The sequence below is a fragment of the Pseudophryne corroboree genome, chromosome 1, assembly GCF_028390025.1.
Source record: "Pseudophryne corroboree isolate aPseCor3 chromosome 1, aPseCor3.hap2, whole genome shotgun sequence".
NCBI classification, from domain to species: domain Eukaryota; kingdom Metazoa; phylum Chordata; class Amphibia; order Anura; family Myobatrachidae; genus Pseudophryne; species Pseudophryne corroboree.
Genome location: NC_086444.1, coordinates 876,872,440 through 876,886,909, shown reverse-complemented (window position 1 = coordinate 876,886,909; position 14,470 = coordinate 876,872,440). Strand labels below are relative to the sequence as shown.

Genomic DNA, 14,470 nt, shown 5'->3' with positions numbered 1-14,470 from the left:
TCGGCTGATCACCCTGTCCCCCAGGGCCAGGGTGTCTCTTCTGTGGTGGCTGCAAAGTGCTCACCTCCTCGAGGGCCGCAGGTTCGGCATACAGGACTGGGTCCTGGTGACCACGGATGCAAGCCTCCGAGGATGGGGGGCAGTCACTCAAGGAAGAAACTTCCAGGGGCTGTGGTCAAGTCAGGAGACTTGTCTGCACATCAATATCCTGGAACTAAGGGCCATATACAACGCCCTGGGTCAAGCGGAGCCTCTGCTTCGAAATCAACCAGTGCTGATTCAGTCAGACAACATCACTGCAGTGGCCCATGTAAACCGCCAGGGCGGCACAAGAAGCAGGGTGGCAATGGCAGAAGCCACCAGGATTCTTCGTTGGGCGGAGAATCACGTACTAGCACTGTCAGCAGTGTTCATTCCGGGAGTGGACAACTGGGAAGCAGACTTCCTCAGCAGGCACGACCTCCACCCGGGAGAGTGGGGACTTCATCAAGAAGTCTTCACGCAGATTGCAAATCGATGGGAAATGCCACAGGTGGACATGATGGCGTCCCGTCTCAACAAAAAGCTAAAAAGGTATTGCGCCAGGTCAAGGGACCCTCAGGCGATAGCTGTGGACGCACTAGTAACACCGTGGGTGTTCCAGTCGGTTTATGTGTTTCCTCCTCTTCCTCTCATACCAAAGGTGCTGAGAATTGTAAGAAAAAGAGGAGTGAGAACAGGAAGGACTTGGTACCCGGAATTGCAAGAAATGCTCACAGAGGACCCATGGCCTCTGCCTCTCAGACAGGACCTGTTACAACAAGGGCCCTGTCTGTTCCAAGACTCACCGCGGCTGCGTTTAACGGCATGGCGGTTGAACGCCGGATCCTAGCGGAAAAAGGCATTCCGGATGAAGTTATTCCTACGCTGATAAAGGCTAGGAAGGACGTGACAGCAAAGCATTATCACCATATATGGCGAAAATATGTTGCTTGGTGTGAGGCCAGGAAGGCCCCTACAGAGGAATTCCAGCTGGGTCGACAGTCAGGAGTGACTATGGGCCTAAAATTAGGGTCCATAAAGGTCCAGATTTCGGCCCTATCCATTTTCTTCCAAACAGAACTGGCTTCACTGCCTGAGGTTCAGACGTTTGTTAAGGGAGTGCTGCATATTCAGCCCCCTTTTGTGCCACCAGTGGTACCTTGGGATCTTAACGTGGTGTTGAGTTTCCTGAAATCCCACTGGTGTGAGCCACTTAAGACCGTGGAGCTAAAGTATCTCACGTGGAAAGTGGTCATGCTGTTGGCCTTAGCTTCGGCTAGGCGTGTGTCAGAATTGGCGGCTTTGTCATGTAAAAGCCCCTATCTGGTTTTCCATATGGATAGGGCAGAATTGCGGACTCGTCCGCAATTTCTGCCAAAGGTGGTGTCATCCTTTCTTTTGAACCAACCTATTGTGGTGCCTGCGGCTACTTGTGACTTGGAGGATTCCATGTTGCTTGACGTAGTCCGGGCTTTGAAGATTTATGTGACCAGAACGACTGGAGTCAGGATGACTGACTCGCTGTTTGTCCTGTATGCATCCAACAAGCTGGGTGCTCCTGCTTCAAAGCAAACTATTGCTCGCTGGATCTGTGGCACGATTCAGCAGGCTCATTCTGCGGCTGGATTGCCGCATCCAAAATCAGTGAAAGCCCATTCCACAAGAATAAAGGATGGAAAAAGGGGAGGGGGTTGCGCTATCAATAGCAGCTGGTATGGGGATGGTAAATCCCCTAGAGTAATGCAAACAGAACAAAAAGAGAGATTACCAGCGCTGGCTGATCATGCTTATAAATATAAAAAACAATCTATGTTCCAAAAGGCTTATAATTAAAAAGACATATTTATTTCACATGTATAATCCTATAAAATAAAAAATAATAAAAGGTGAATAAAAATACTCAATAAATTTTGCCACAATATCTTAATTGTTTATATATCCACATTTGGCTATTTGTAGTACTCAAGGGGACTGGAATCACTTGGAGATGTCCATCACTAATCGGTTATTTTTGCATAAAGCCGATAATTTGCAGATGTGAGGTATTTACCCGTGATCCTGAGAGCAGATAATGTCCACCTGATGTGTAACTGGATCAGATTGTCCTCTTTAGCATGGAGGATTAGGTCCAGAGGGTGGATGCTGCTAGTAAATTGTCCCAAATGGTATGCACCAGAGTATCCGTAAAGCCAATGGAGATAGTGGTATTGGGTGTCCAGATAGGTTTAAAAGCTCAACGCGTTTCGCTGGTTTATATAGTCCAGCTTCCTCAGGAGCAAGTGAGATAGTGGCTATAGTGGAGCCCTTTTATACCAGATATAAGTGGCAATAATTGATTACACATGAATGAATCACATAAAATCATATGCATAAGCCTTTTGGAAAATTCATATAATACTATATATATTGGAATATCCACTGGTCCCATATACTTAATATACCAAGAAATATTAAAAACGATTCTTTATTAAGTAAATATGTACTTTTAAAGTGCATACCTGTTTCTATAATATCCCGATCATGTGATTATCTATATCACGTGATCGGCGTCTGTATCCAATGGAGGTATTATACAGTAAAAAGGGAAAAGGGGGTATGATCAAAGGCGCCCAAAATTAACAAAAAACGAAAATAGGGAAATTAAGAGGGAGTGTCAACTTTAGAAAATAATTTAAACAATTTAAATAATTTAAACAATACTTGTGGATTCTTCAGGCGAATCTCGCTCAATCGTCTGTCTATGGTGAAAATCCTCAATGGATATGTAAAACAAAAGCAATAAAACAAAACCAATGTGTAGTAGATTTAAAAGAAAAAGTCTGTATGAAAGATGGTGTCCAGAAAATGAAGCCCTGGTGGGTAGGGGACTTGATAGCAGAAAGGACAGAATCTCGCCACCAATTCTTTCAGGATTAAGGACGTACCAAAACTCACATTAGAAGAGATGGGAAAAAGCACATAAAGGTATCTTTTTCTGGTCGTTAAAAGGTACTGCGTACCTTACTCACATGTACAACAGATGTTTTCCTCATATAACGGTATCTTTAAAAATGGTCCAGCGAATTCAATTTCAATAAAAGAGTTTTTTAATTTGACAAAAAGCCAATTGAAAATAAAATACAATAAGCCAATACACCTTGAAAAAGACCTTATGGTTGAAACGGCGTTGGTGCATGCTGAGAGTGGACTTTCTCCTTTTATCCACATAAGCCTGATTATCTTCAACCATTTGTGAGGTACACGGGGGGGTTCACTTACAGAGGGGATTCCGGACTACCCTCTTGTATTGGAGTTTATTAACATCTTCTCCCCACACCTCCTGGTGTCACCACACAAGCAAGGTTTTTTGTATTGGCTTATTGTATTTTATTTTCAATTGGCTTTTTGTCAAATTAAAACTCTTTTATTGAAATTGAATTCGCTGGACCATTTTTAAAGATACCGTTATATGAGGAAAACATCTGTTGTACATGTGAGTAAGGTACGCAGTACCTTTTAACGACCAGAAAAAGATACCTTTATGTGCTTTTTCCCATCTCTTCTAATGTGAGTTTTGGTACGTCCTTAATCCTGAAAGAATTGGTGGCGAGATTCTGTCCTTTCTGCTATCAAGTCCCCTACCCACCAGGGCTTCATTTTCTGGACACCATCTTTCATACAGACTTTTTCTTTTAAATCTACTACACATTGGTTTTGTTTTATTGCTTTTGTTTTACATATCCATTGAGGATTTTCACCATAGACAGACGATTGAGCGAGATTCGCCTGAAGAATCCACAAGTATTGTTTAAATTATTTAAATTGTTTAAATTATTTTCTAAAGTTGACACTCCCTCTTAATTTCCCTATTTTCGTTTTTTGTTAATTTTGGGCGCCTTTGATCATACCCCCTTTTCCCTTTTTACTGTATTGCATTCTCACCTGTGTTTGGGCAGGTATAGGGGTTTGATTGGGCAGACCTTTGTGCGCCAGAGTTCACTATCCTTTTCTTCTCCATATCAATGGAGGTATTATGTTCGGGTCATGTGATATAACACATGACCATAATAGAGTTGGTTACTTAGTAACCAGTCCGGAAGTGTTAGGGTAAAGCTTGTGACGTTTATGTAGCGTCCCATGATCGGGACGCTACATAATATTATAGAAACAGGTATGCACTTTAAAAGTACATATTTACTTAATAAAGAATCGTTTTTAATATTTCTTGGTATATTAAGTATATATGACCAGTGGATATTCCAATATATATAGTATTATATGAATTTTCCAAAAGGCTTATGCATATGATTTTATGTGATTCATTCATGTGTAATCAATTATTGCCACTTATATCTGGTATAAAAGGGCTCCACTATAGCCACTATCTCACTTGCTCCTGAGGAAGCTGGACTATATAAACCAGTGAAACGCGTTGAGCTTTTAAACCTATCTGGACACCCAATACCACTATCTCCACTGGCTTTACGGATACTCTGGTGCATACCATTTGGGACAATTTACTAGCAGCATCCACCCTCTGGACCTAATCCTCCATGCTAAAGAGGACAATCTGATCCAGTTACACATCAGGTGGACATTATCTGCTCTCAGGATCACGGGTAAATACCTCACATCTGCAAATTATCGGCTTTATGCAAAAATAACCGATTAGTGATGGACATCTCCAAGTGATTCCAGTCCCCTTGAGTACTACAAATAGCCAAATGTGGATATATAAACAATTAAGATATTGTGGCAAAATTTATTGAGTATTTTTATTCACCTTTTATTATTTTTTATTTTATAGGATTATACATGTGAAATAAATATGTCTTTTTAATTATAAGCCTTTTGGAACATAGATTGTTTTTTATATTTATAAGCATGATCAGCCAGCGCTGGTAATCTCTCTTTTTGTTCTGTTTGCATTCCACAAGAAAGGTGGGCTCTTCTTGGGCGGCTGCCCGAGGGGTCTCGGCATTACAGCTTTGCCGAGCTGCTACTTGGTTGGGTTCAAACACATTTGCAAAGTTCTACAAGTTTGATACCCTGGCTGAGGAGGACCTTGAGTTTGCCCATTCGGTGCTGCAGAGTCATCCGCACTCTCCCGCCCGTTTGGGAGCTTTGGTATAATCCCCATGGTCCTTACGGAGTCCCCAGCATCCACTAGGACGTTAGAGAAAATAAGATTTTACTCACCGGTAAATCTATATCTCGTAGTCCGTAGTGGATGCTGGGCGCCCGTCCCAAGTGCGGACTTTCTGCAATACGTGTATATAGTTATTGCTTAACTAAAGGGTTATGTTATGTGGCATCAGTTGAGTGATGCTTGTTTGTTGTTCATACTGTTAACTGGGTAAGTTTATCACGAGTTATACGGTGTGATTGGTGTGGCTGGTATGAGTCTTACCCCGGATTCCAAAATCCTTTCCTTGTAATGTCAGCTCTTCCGGGCACAGTTTCCTTAACTGAGGTCTGGAGGAGGGGCATAGAGGGAGGAGCCAGTGCACACCAGGTAGTACTAAATCTTTCTTTAGAGTGCCCAGTCTCCTGCGGAGCCCGTCTATTCCCCATGGTCCTTACGGAGTCCCCAGCATCCACTACAGACTACGAGAAATAGATTTACCGGTGAGTAAAATCTTATTTTTTGTTTCCTTGCTCTTTACCCATCACACTTTTAGTAATGAGTCAGATTTGGTTGGAAGCCTGGATGAAATCTACCACACAGGAACCTTTGTACAGATACATGAGATGCAGGACATGGATGACAAGCTGCGTATGATCGTCATGGGTCACCGGAGGTACTGTGAGAAAGTTGGTGCAGTCAATTGCCTTTGTAATGACAATTAGGTATTAAAGTACAGGGTAAACGGATTGTTCGCTTCGACCAGGGGCATCTTAACCAAGGCCTGAGGGCCTAATCTGACAACCCTCCTATCCGTACTTCCTATTAGGAGATATCTGTGCATAATGAAGATTACAACTGGTCACTTTTTTTCCACTGGGGCATAAAGTGAATTATGGGAATTACACTGACATAATGTGAACTGTGGTACAATCTTAATCTTTTTTTCTTTTTTGTTGTGATGAAAATCTTTTCCTTATGAACAAAATGTTTTGGCCCTCCATAAAGATTAATGGATTTATTTTTTAATATGACACTCCCAAAAAAAAAAGGTTGGATACCACTGACTTCAGCTGGGTACACGCAGGCTGATATATCGGTCGTTTAATTTAACGGCCGATATATTGCTGGTCCATCGGCCAGTGTGGACTAGCGATATGTCTGCAAACGACTTCGTTCACAGGTATATCGCGTCTGCTGTACAGCACAGACTACATTAAATGCACATTTTCTGTCTGTCTAATGTTTTAAATGAGGACCCTATGTGTTACCTCTGTAGCTGTGATCCAAATTGTGCAATTATTTTGGAGACTGCCAATGCTGCTATAAGTGTAAGATCAGGCATGTCCAAACTGCGGCCCTCCAGCTGTTGAGAAACTACACATCCCAGCATGCCCTGACACAGCTTTAGCATTCTCTGACAGCAAAACTGTGTCAGGGCATGCTGGGATATGTAGTTTCACAACAGCTGGAGGGCCGCAGTTTGGACATGCCTGTGTAAGATGATACACTTGCTTGAAAGTTAGTAAATATATTTTGAAAGGATGATGATCAGAAATGTGTAAGAATTACATCACATAATAAAAGCTCATAGACAGTACTAAATATCATAAAGAGCTTAATTCTTTCTTATGTTGTGCAATTTAGGATCCGCATCAACAAGCAGCTTGAGGTTGAAAGTGACGAAAGTAAAAGTGAGGAGAAAGTAGAAGGGAAAAAGAGGAGAAGAAATATAGCAGCCCGACACATTAATGAAGTGGGGAAAAAAAAGGAAGAAGTGGTCAATTCAACCCCAACCCCTGAAGTTCTCATGGTCGAAGTGGACAATGTGTCTCATGAAGAATTCCAAATAACTGAGGAGGTTAAAGTAAGAGCAAGTTCATTGTCTGTGGGGTTTTCCTCTTTTCCTTTGACCCACTTTGGGTACTTTGTGGCTCTAAAACTGTTACAGGACTGCCATGTCGTTTTTTATGAATTGATTTCATTATTTTGGATCGTGCAGTGGGTGAGGAACTTACGATTTGATAACCGTTTAAAAATGAATTTGTTATTTTTCCCTTTAGGCTCTAACTGCTGAAATAGTAAAGACCATTCGGGATATTATTGCACTTAACCCTCTGTACAGGTATGTGTATCTTTCTGCAAGTTTATGTAGAATCTTCACTTTATTACGTTTCTTTTGTTAGTTTTTCTGGACAGTTGTTTTGTTTTTATTTATTTTTTCTAAAGTAATTGTTTCTTTTGCTTTTGTTACTAATGGAAGGGAGTCTGTAATGCAGATGATGCAGGCTGGACAGAGAGTGGTTGACAATCCTATTTATTTGAGTGACATGGGGGCCGCACTAACTGGAGCAGATTCCCAGGAGCTTCAGGATGTCTTAGAGGAAACAAATGTAAGTCACATAGATGGGTTCAGTGAAGTGACTTTGTGACTAGGAGTGTTTATTGCTAACATGGGATCATCTAAGCTGCGAGAAGTTAGCGTCATGCCTATGTTATGTACCGTTACTTCAGATAGCATTTGATTTATATAGTTAGCGGACAATCCCTGCAGTGACTTCTCTTCTTCTTTAACAGATCCCAAAGCGCCTGTACAAATCGCTGTCATTACTAAAGAAAGAATACGAACTCAGCAAGCTGCAGCAGCGTTTGGGTCGCGAGGTAATATTTTTTAAATGGTTCTCAAAGTTGGTGGAAAAAAAGGCAAAAGTCCATAAATTCCAATCACCTCTAATATGGTATAGCAGTGTTGGTCCAGAAGACTTAGAGCAAACCCCAGTGAGGCAGCTGGCAATATATTATTTTAGAACAAAACGCCCTCCATCCCTACTCCCTCAATAAATATCAGTCTGATTAATTTCTTAGATCAACCTCCCTTATAAACTTTAATTTGCTAGATATAATATTTATTGTTTAAAAAGAGATTAAATTCATAGTTAGATCCATGTAATGTACTGCCCAGTGTCCTTTGGTGCAGCATTCCATAGACTGGGTGGTCTTCTGTATGCCGAATGTCGGGATACCGGCGCACAGTATACCGGCGCCGGAATCCCGACACCCGGCATACCGACAACTATTCTCCCTCGTGGGGGTCCACGACCCCCCTGGAGGGAGAATAAAATAGTGTGGCGCGCCACCGCGCCCGCAGCGTGGCGAGCGCAGCGAGCCCACAAGGGGCTCCTTTGCGCTCGCCACGCTGTCGGTATGCCGGCGGTCGGGCTCCCGGCGCCGGTATGCTGGTCGCCGGGAGCCCGAGCGCTGGCATACCGTACTACACCCCCATAGACTGATTACCCTTACAGTGAAGAACCCCTTGCAGTGCTGATGGTGAAACCGTCTTTCTTCCAGACGCAGTGGATGTTCCCCTGCCACCTGCACAGTCCTAGGTATGAAGAGCTTGGTAGACAAATCATTGCATTGACCACGGATATATTTACACTTGATAGTTAGGTCACCTATAAGGCACTTTTTCCCATGTAAATATGTTCAGTCTTTCTGTATAATCTAAGCCCTTACTTAAGAAAGTTGACCTTCTGTCAAGTTCTAATATGTCCTTGTTGAAGCCTGTATCGCAGATGCAAGATGTGTTCTGATTAGTGATTATACACTGGTAAATCTAATTTCTCTGACGTCCTAGTGGATGCTGAGAACTCCGTAAGGACCATGGGGAATAGCGGCTCCGCAGGAGACTGGGCACAAAAAGTAAAAGCTTTAGACTAGCTGGTGTGCACTGGCTCCTCCCCCTATGACCCTCCTCCAAGCCTCAGTTAGATTTTTGTGCCCGAACGAGAAGGGTGCAAGCTAGGTGGCTCTCCTGAGCTGCTTAGAAGTAAAAGTTTAAATAGGTTTTTTATTTTCAGTGAGTCCTGCTGGCAACAGGCTCACTGCATCGTGGGACTAAGGGGAGAAGAAGCGAACTCACCTGACTGCAGAGTGGATTGGGCTTCTTGGCTACTGGACATTAGCTCCAGAGGGACGATCACAGGTTCAGCCTGGATGGGTCCCGGAGCCGCGCCGCCGGCCCCCTTACAGAGCCAGAAGAGCGAAGAGGTCCGGAGAAAGCGGCGGCAGAAGACGTTCCTGTCTTCAAATAAGGTAGCGCACAGCACTGCAGCTGTGCGCCATTGCTCTCAGCACACTTCACACTCCGGTCACTGAGGGTGCAGGGCGCTGGGGAGGAGCGCCCTGAGACGCAATAAAATCGATATAAAAACCTTATATGGCTAAAAAAATGCATCACATATAGCTCCTGGGCTATGTGGATGCATTTATCCCCTGCCAGTTTCCTTAAAAAAGCGGGAGAAAAGGCCGCCGTGAAGGGGGCGGAGCCTTTCTCCTCAGCACACAAGCGCCATTTTCTTTCACAGCTCCGCTGGAAGGACGGCTCCCTGACTCTCCCCTGCAGTCCTGCACTACAGAAACAGGGTAAAACAGAGAGGGGGGCACTATTGGCAGCTAATATATAAATACAGCAGCTATAACAGGGAGTAACACTTACTTATATAAGGTTATCCCTGTATATATATATATATATATATATATATATATAGCGCTCTGGTGTGTGCTGGCAAACTCTCCCTCTGTCTCCCCAAAGGGCTAGTGGGGTCCTGTCCTCTATCAGAGCATTCCCTGTGTGTGTGCTGGGTGTCGGTACGATTGTGTCGACATGTATGAGGAGGAAAATGATGTGGAAGCAGAGCAATTGCCTGTGTTAGTGATGTCACCCCCTAGGGAGTCGACACCTGACTGGATGGTAGTAATTAAAGAATTACGTGACAATGTCAGCACTTTGCAAAAAACTGTTGACGACATGAGACAGCCGACAAATCAATTAGTGCCTGTTCAGGCGTCTCAGACACCGTCAGGGGCGCTAAAACGCCCGTTACCTCAGATGGTCGACACATTGAACATTTCTGACACTACAAGTACCACAAAAAAGGGTATTATGTGGGGTGTGAAAAAACTACCAGTGGTTTTTCCTGAGTCAGATGAATTAAATGAGGTGTGTGATAAAGCGTGGGTTTCCCCCGATAAAAAACTGCTGATTTCTAATAAATTATTGGCACTATACCCTTTCCCGCCAGAGGTTAGGGCACGTTGGGAAACACCCCCTAGGGTGGATAAGGCGCTCACGCGCTTATCAAAACAAGTGGCGTTACCGTCTCCTGATACGGCCGCTCTCAAGGAACCAGCTGATAGAAGGCTGGAAAATATCTTAAAAGGTATATACACACATACCGGTGTTATACTGCGACCAGCGATCGCCTCAGCCTGGATGTGCAGCGCTGGAGTGGCTTGGTCGGATTCCCTGACTGAAAATATTGATACCCTGGATAGGGACAGTATATTATTAACTATAGAGCATTTAAAGGATGCATTACTATATATGCGAGATGCACAGAGGGATATTTGCACCCTGGCATCTAGAGTAAGTGCGATGTCCATTTCTGCCAGAAGAACGTTATGGACGCGACAGTGGTCAGGTGATGTGGATTCCAAACGGCATATGGAAGTATTGCCGTATAAAGGGGAGGAGTTATTTGGGGTCAGTCTATCGGACCTGGTGGCCACGGCAACGGCTGGAAAATCCACCTTTTTACCCCAGGTCACCTCTCAGCAGAAAAAGACACCGTCTTTTCAAACCCAGTCCTTTCGTCCCTATAAGGGCAAGAGGGAAAAAGGCCGCTCATTCCTGCCTCGGGGCAGAGGAAGGGGAAAAAGACTGCACCATGCAGCCTCTTCCCAAGAGCAGAAGCCCTCCCCCGCTTCTGCCAAGTCCTCAGCATGACGCTGGGGATCTGCAAGCAGACTCGGGCACGGTGGGGGGCCGTCTCAAGAATTTCAGCGCGCAGTGGGCTCACTCGCAAGTGGACCCCTGGATCCTGCAGGTAGTATCACAGGGGTACAAATTGGAATTCGAGACGTCTCCCCCTCGCCGGTTCCTGAAGTCTGCTCTACCAACGTCTCCCTCCGACAGGGAGGCAGTATTGGAAGCTATTCACAAGCTGTATTCCCAGCAGGTGATAATCAAGGTACCCCTCCTACAACAGGGACAGGGGTATTATTCCACGCTAGTTTGTGGTACCGAAGCCGGACAGCTCGGTGAGACCAATTTTAAATCTAAAATCTTTGAACACTTACATAAAAAGGTTCAAATTCAAGATGGAGTCACTCAGAGCAGTGATAGCGAACCTGGAAGAAGGGGACTATATGGTATCTCTAGACATCAAGGATGCTTATCTCCATGTCCCAATTTACCCTTCTCACCAAGGGTACCTCAGGTTTGTGATACAAAACTGTCATTATCAGTTTCAGACGCTGCCGTTTGGATTGTCCACGGCACCACGGGTCTTTACCAAGGTAATGGCCGAAATGATGATTCTTCTTCGAAGAAAAGGCGTATTAATTATCCCTTACTTGGACGATCTCCTGATAAGGGCAAGGTCCAGGGAACAGTTAGAGGTCGGAGTAGCACTATCTCAGGTAGTGCTACGTCAGCACGGGTGGATTCTAAATATCCCAAAATCACAGCTGATTCCAACAACACGACTACTGTTCCTAGGGATGATTCTGGACACAGTCCAGAAAAAGGTGTTTCTCCCGGAGGAGAAGGCCAGGGAGTTATCCGAGTTAGTCAGGAACCTCCTAAAACCAGGACAAGTGTCAGTGCACGAGAGTCCTGGGAAAAATGGTGTCTTCTTACGAAGCGATTCCATTCGGAAGATTCCATGCAAGAACTTTTCAGTGGGATCTGCTGGACAAATGGTCCGGATCGCATCTTCAGATGCATCAGCGGATAACCCTATCTCCAAGGACAAGGGTATCTCTCCTGTGGTGGTTACAGAAGGCTCATCTTCTCGAGGGCCGCAGATTCGGCATTCAGGATTGGATGCTGGTAACCACGGATGCCAGCCTGAGAGGCTGGGGAGCAGTCACACAGGGAAGAAATTTCCAGGGCTTGTGGTCAAGCATGGAAACGTCTCTTCACATAAATATCCTAGAGCTAAGGGCCATTTACAATGCCCTAAGTCAAGCAAGGCCTCTGCTTCAGGGTCGACTGGTATTGATCCAGTCGGACAACATCACGGCTGTCGCCCACGTAAACAGACAGGGCGGCACAAGAAGCAGGAGGGCAATGGCAGAAGCTGCAAGGATTCTCCGCTGGGCGGAAAATCATGTGATAGCACTGTCAGCAGTGTACATTCCGGGGTTGGACAACTGGGAAGCAGACTTCCTCAGCAGACACGACCTCCACCCGGGGGAGTGGGGACTTCATCCAGAAGTCTTCCAAGTGATTGTAAACCGTTGGGAAAAACCAAAGGTGGACATGATGGCGTCCCGTCTCAACAAGAAACTGGACAGATATTGCGCCAGGTCAAGGGACCCTCAGGCAATAGCGGTGGACGCTCTGGTAACTCCGTGGGTGTTCCAGTCGGTATATGTGTTCCCTCCTCTTCCTCTCATACCAAAAGTACTGAGAATCATAAGAAGGAGAGGAGTAAGAACGATACTCGTGGCTCCGGATTGGCCAAGAAGAACTTGGTACCCGGAACTGCAAGAGATGCTCACGGAGGACCCGTGGCCTCTACCTCTCAGGAAGGACCTGCTCCAGCAGGGACCTTGTCTGTTCCAAGACTTACCGCGGCTGCGTTTGACGGCATGGCGGTTGAACGCCGGATCCTGAAGGAAAAAGGCATTCCAGATGAAGTCATCCCTACCCTGATCAAGGCCAGGAAGGATGTAACTGCAAAACATTATCATCGCATTTGGTGAAAATATGTTGCGTGGTGTGAGGCCAAGAAGGCCCCTACGGAGGAATTTCAACTGGGTCGTTTCCTACATTTCCTGCAAGCAGGATTGTCTATGGGCCTAAAATTAGGATCCATTAAGGTTCAAATTTCGGCCCTGTCGATCATCTTCCAGAAAGAACTGGCTTCACTGCCTGAAGTTCAGACGTTTGTCAAAGGGGTACTGCATATACAGCCTCCTTTTGTGCCCCCAGTGGCACCTTGGGATCTCAATGTAGTTTTAGGGTTCCTAAAATCACATTGGTTTGAACCACTTGCCACAGTGGATTTGAAATATCTCACATGGAAAGTGGTAATGCTGTTGGCTCTGGCTTCAGCCAGGCGCGTATCAGAATTGGCGGCTTTATCCTATAAAAGCCCGTACCTGATATTTCATTCGGATAGGGCGGAATTGAGGACTCGTCCTCAATTTCTCCCTAAGGTGGTTTCAGCGTTTCACATGAATCAACCTATTGTGGTACCTGTGGCTACTAGGGACTTGGAGGACTCCAAGTTGCTGGACGTAGTCAGGGCCCTGAAAATATATGTTTCCAGGACGGCTGGAGTCAGAAAATCTGACTCGCTGTTTATACTGTATGCACCCAACAAGCTGGGTGCTCCTGCTTCTAAGCAGACGATTGCTCGTTGGATTTGTAGTACAATTCAACTTGCACATTCTGTGGCAGGCCTGCCACAGCCAAAATCTGTAAAAGCCCATTCCACAAGGAAGGTGGGCTCATCTTGGGCGGCTGCCCGAGGGGTCTCGGCTTTACAACTTTGCCGAGCAGCTACTTGGTCAGGGGCAAACACGTTTGCTAAGTTCTACAAATTTGATACCCTGGCTGAGGAGGACCTGGAGTTCTCTCATTCGGTGCTGCAGAGTCATCCGCACTCTCCCGCCCGTTTGGGAGCTTTGGTATAATCCCCATGGTCCTTACGGAGTTCCCAGCATCCACTAGGACGTCAGAGAAAATAAGAATTTACTTACCGATAATTCTATTTCTCATAGTCCGTAGTGGATGCTGGGCGCCCATCCCAAGTGCGGATTGTCTGCAATACTTGTATATAGTTACAAACAAATCGGGTTGTTTATTGTTGGAAGCCATCTTTTCAGAGGCTCCTACGGTTATCATACTGTTAACTGGGTTCAGATCACGAGTTGTACGGTGTGATTGGTGTGGCTGGTATGAGTCTTACCCGGGATTCAAGATCCTTCCTTATTATGTACGCTCGTCCGGGCACAGTATCTTAACTGAGGCTTGGAGGAGGGTCATAGGGGGAGGAGCCAGTGCACACCAGCTAGTCTAAAGCTTTTACTTTTTGTGCCCAGTCTCCTGCGGAGCCGCTATTCCCCATGGTCCTTACGGAGTTCCCAGCATCCACTACGGCCTATAAGAAATAGAATTATCGGTAAGTAAATTCTTATTTTTGCATCATGTGCACTTACTTTCCCGAAGTATTCTCCTACATATCATTAACTCCTTTCAAAATTTCTCTGGATGCAAATAAGTATAGTTATCAGACAGACATAGGTTGCTGCAGACTTACACACTAGCCC

At 45.1% G+C, this 14,470-nt stretch overlaps 1 protein-coding gene across 1 annotated transcript in view; it reads left to right on the top strand.

The window, feature by feature from the left end:
* Nucleotides 1-14,470, top strand: part of LONP1 (lon peptidase 1, mitochondrial) — a 125,772-nt gene that overhangs the window by 28,607 nt on the left and 82,695 nt on the right. The window contains exons 3-7 of the mRNA XM_063920087.1: nucleotides 5,682-5,801; nucleotides 6,773-6,992; nucleotides 7,189-7,250; nucleotides 7,389-7,518; nucleotides 7,703-7,786. Of these exons, the coding sequence (XP_063776157.1) occupies nucleotides 5,682-5,801; nucleotides 6,773-6,992; nucleotides 7,189-7,250; nucleotides 7,389-7,518; nucleotides 7,703-7,786 (616 nt within the window). The remainder of the gene's footprint in view (nucleotides 1-5,681; nucleotides 5,802-6,772; nucleotides 6,993-7,188; nucleotides 7,251-7,388; nucleotides 7,519-7,702; nucleotides 7,787-14,470) is intronic.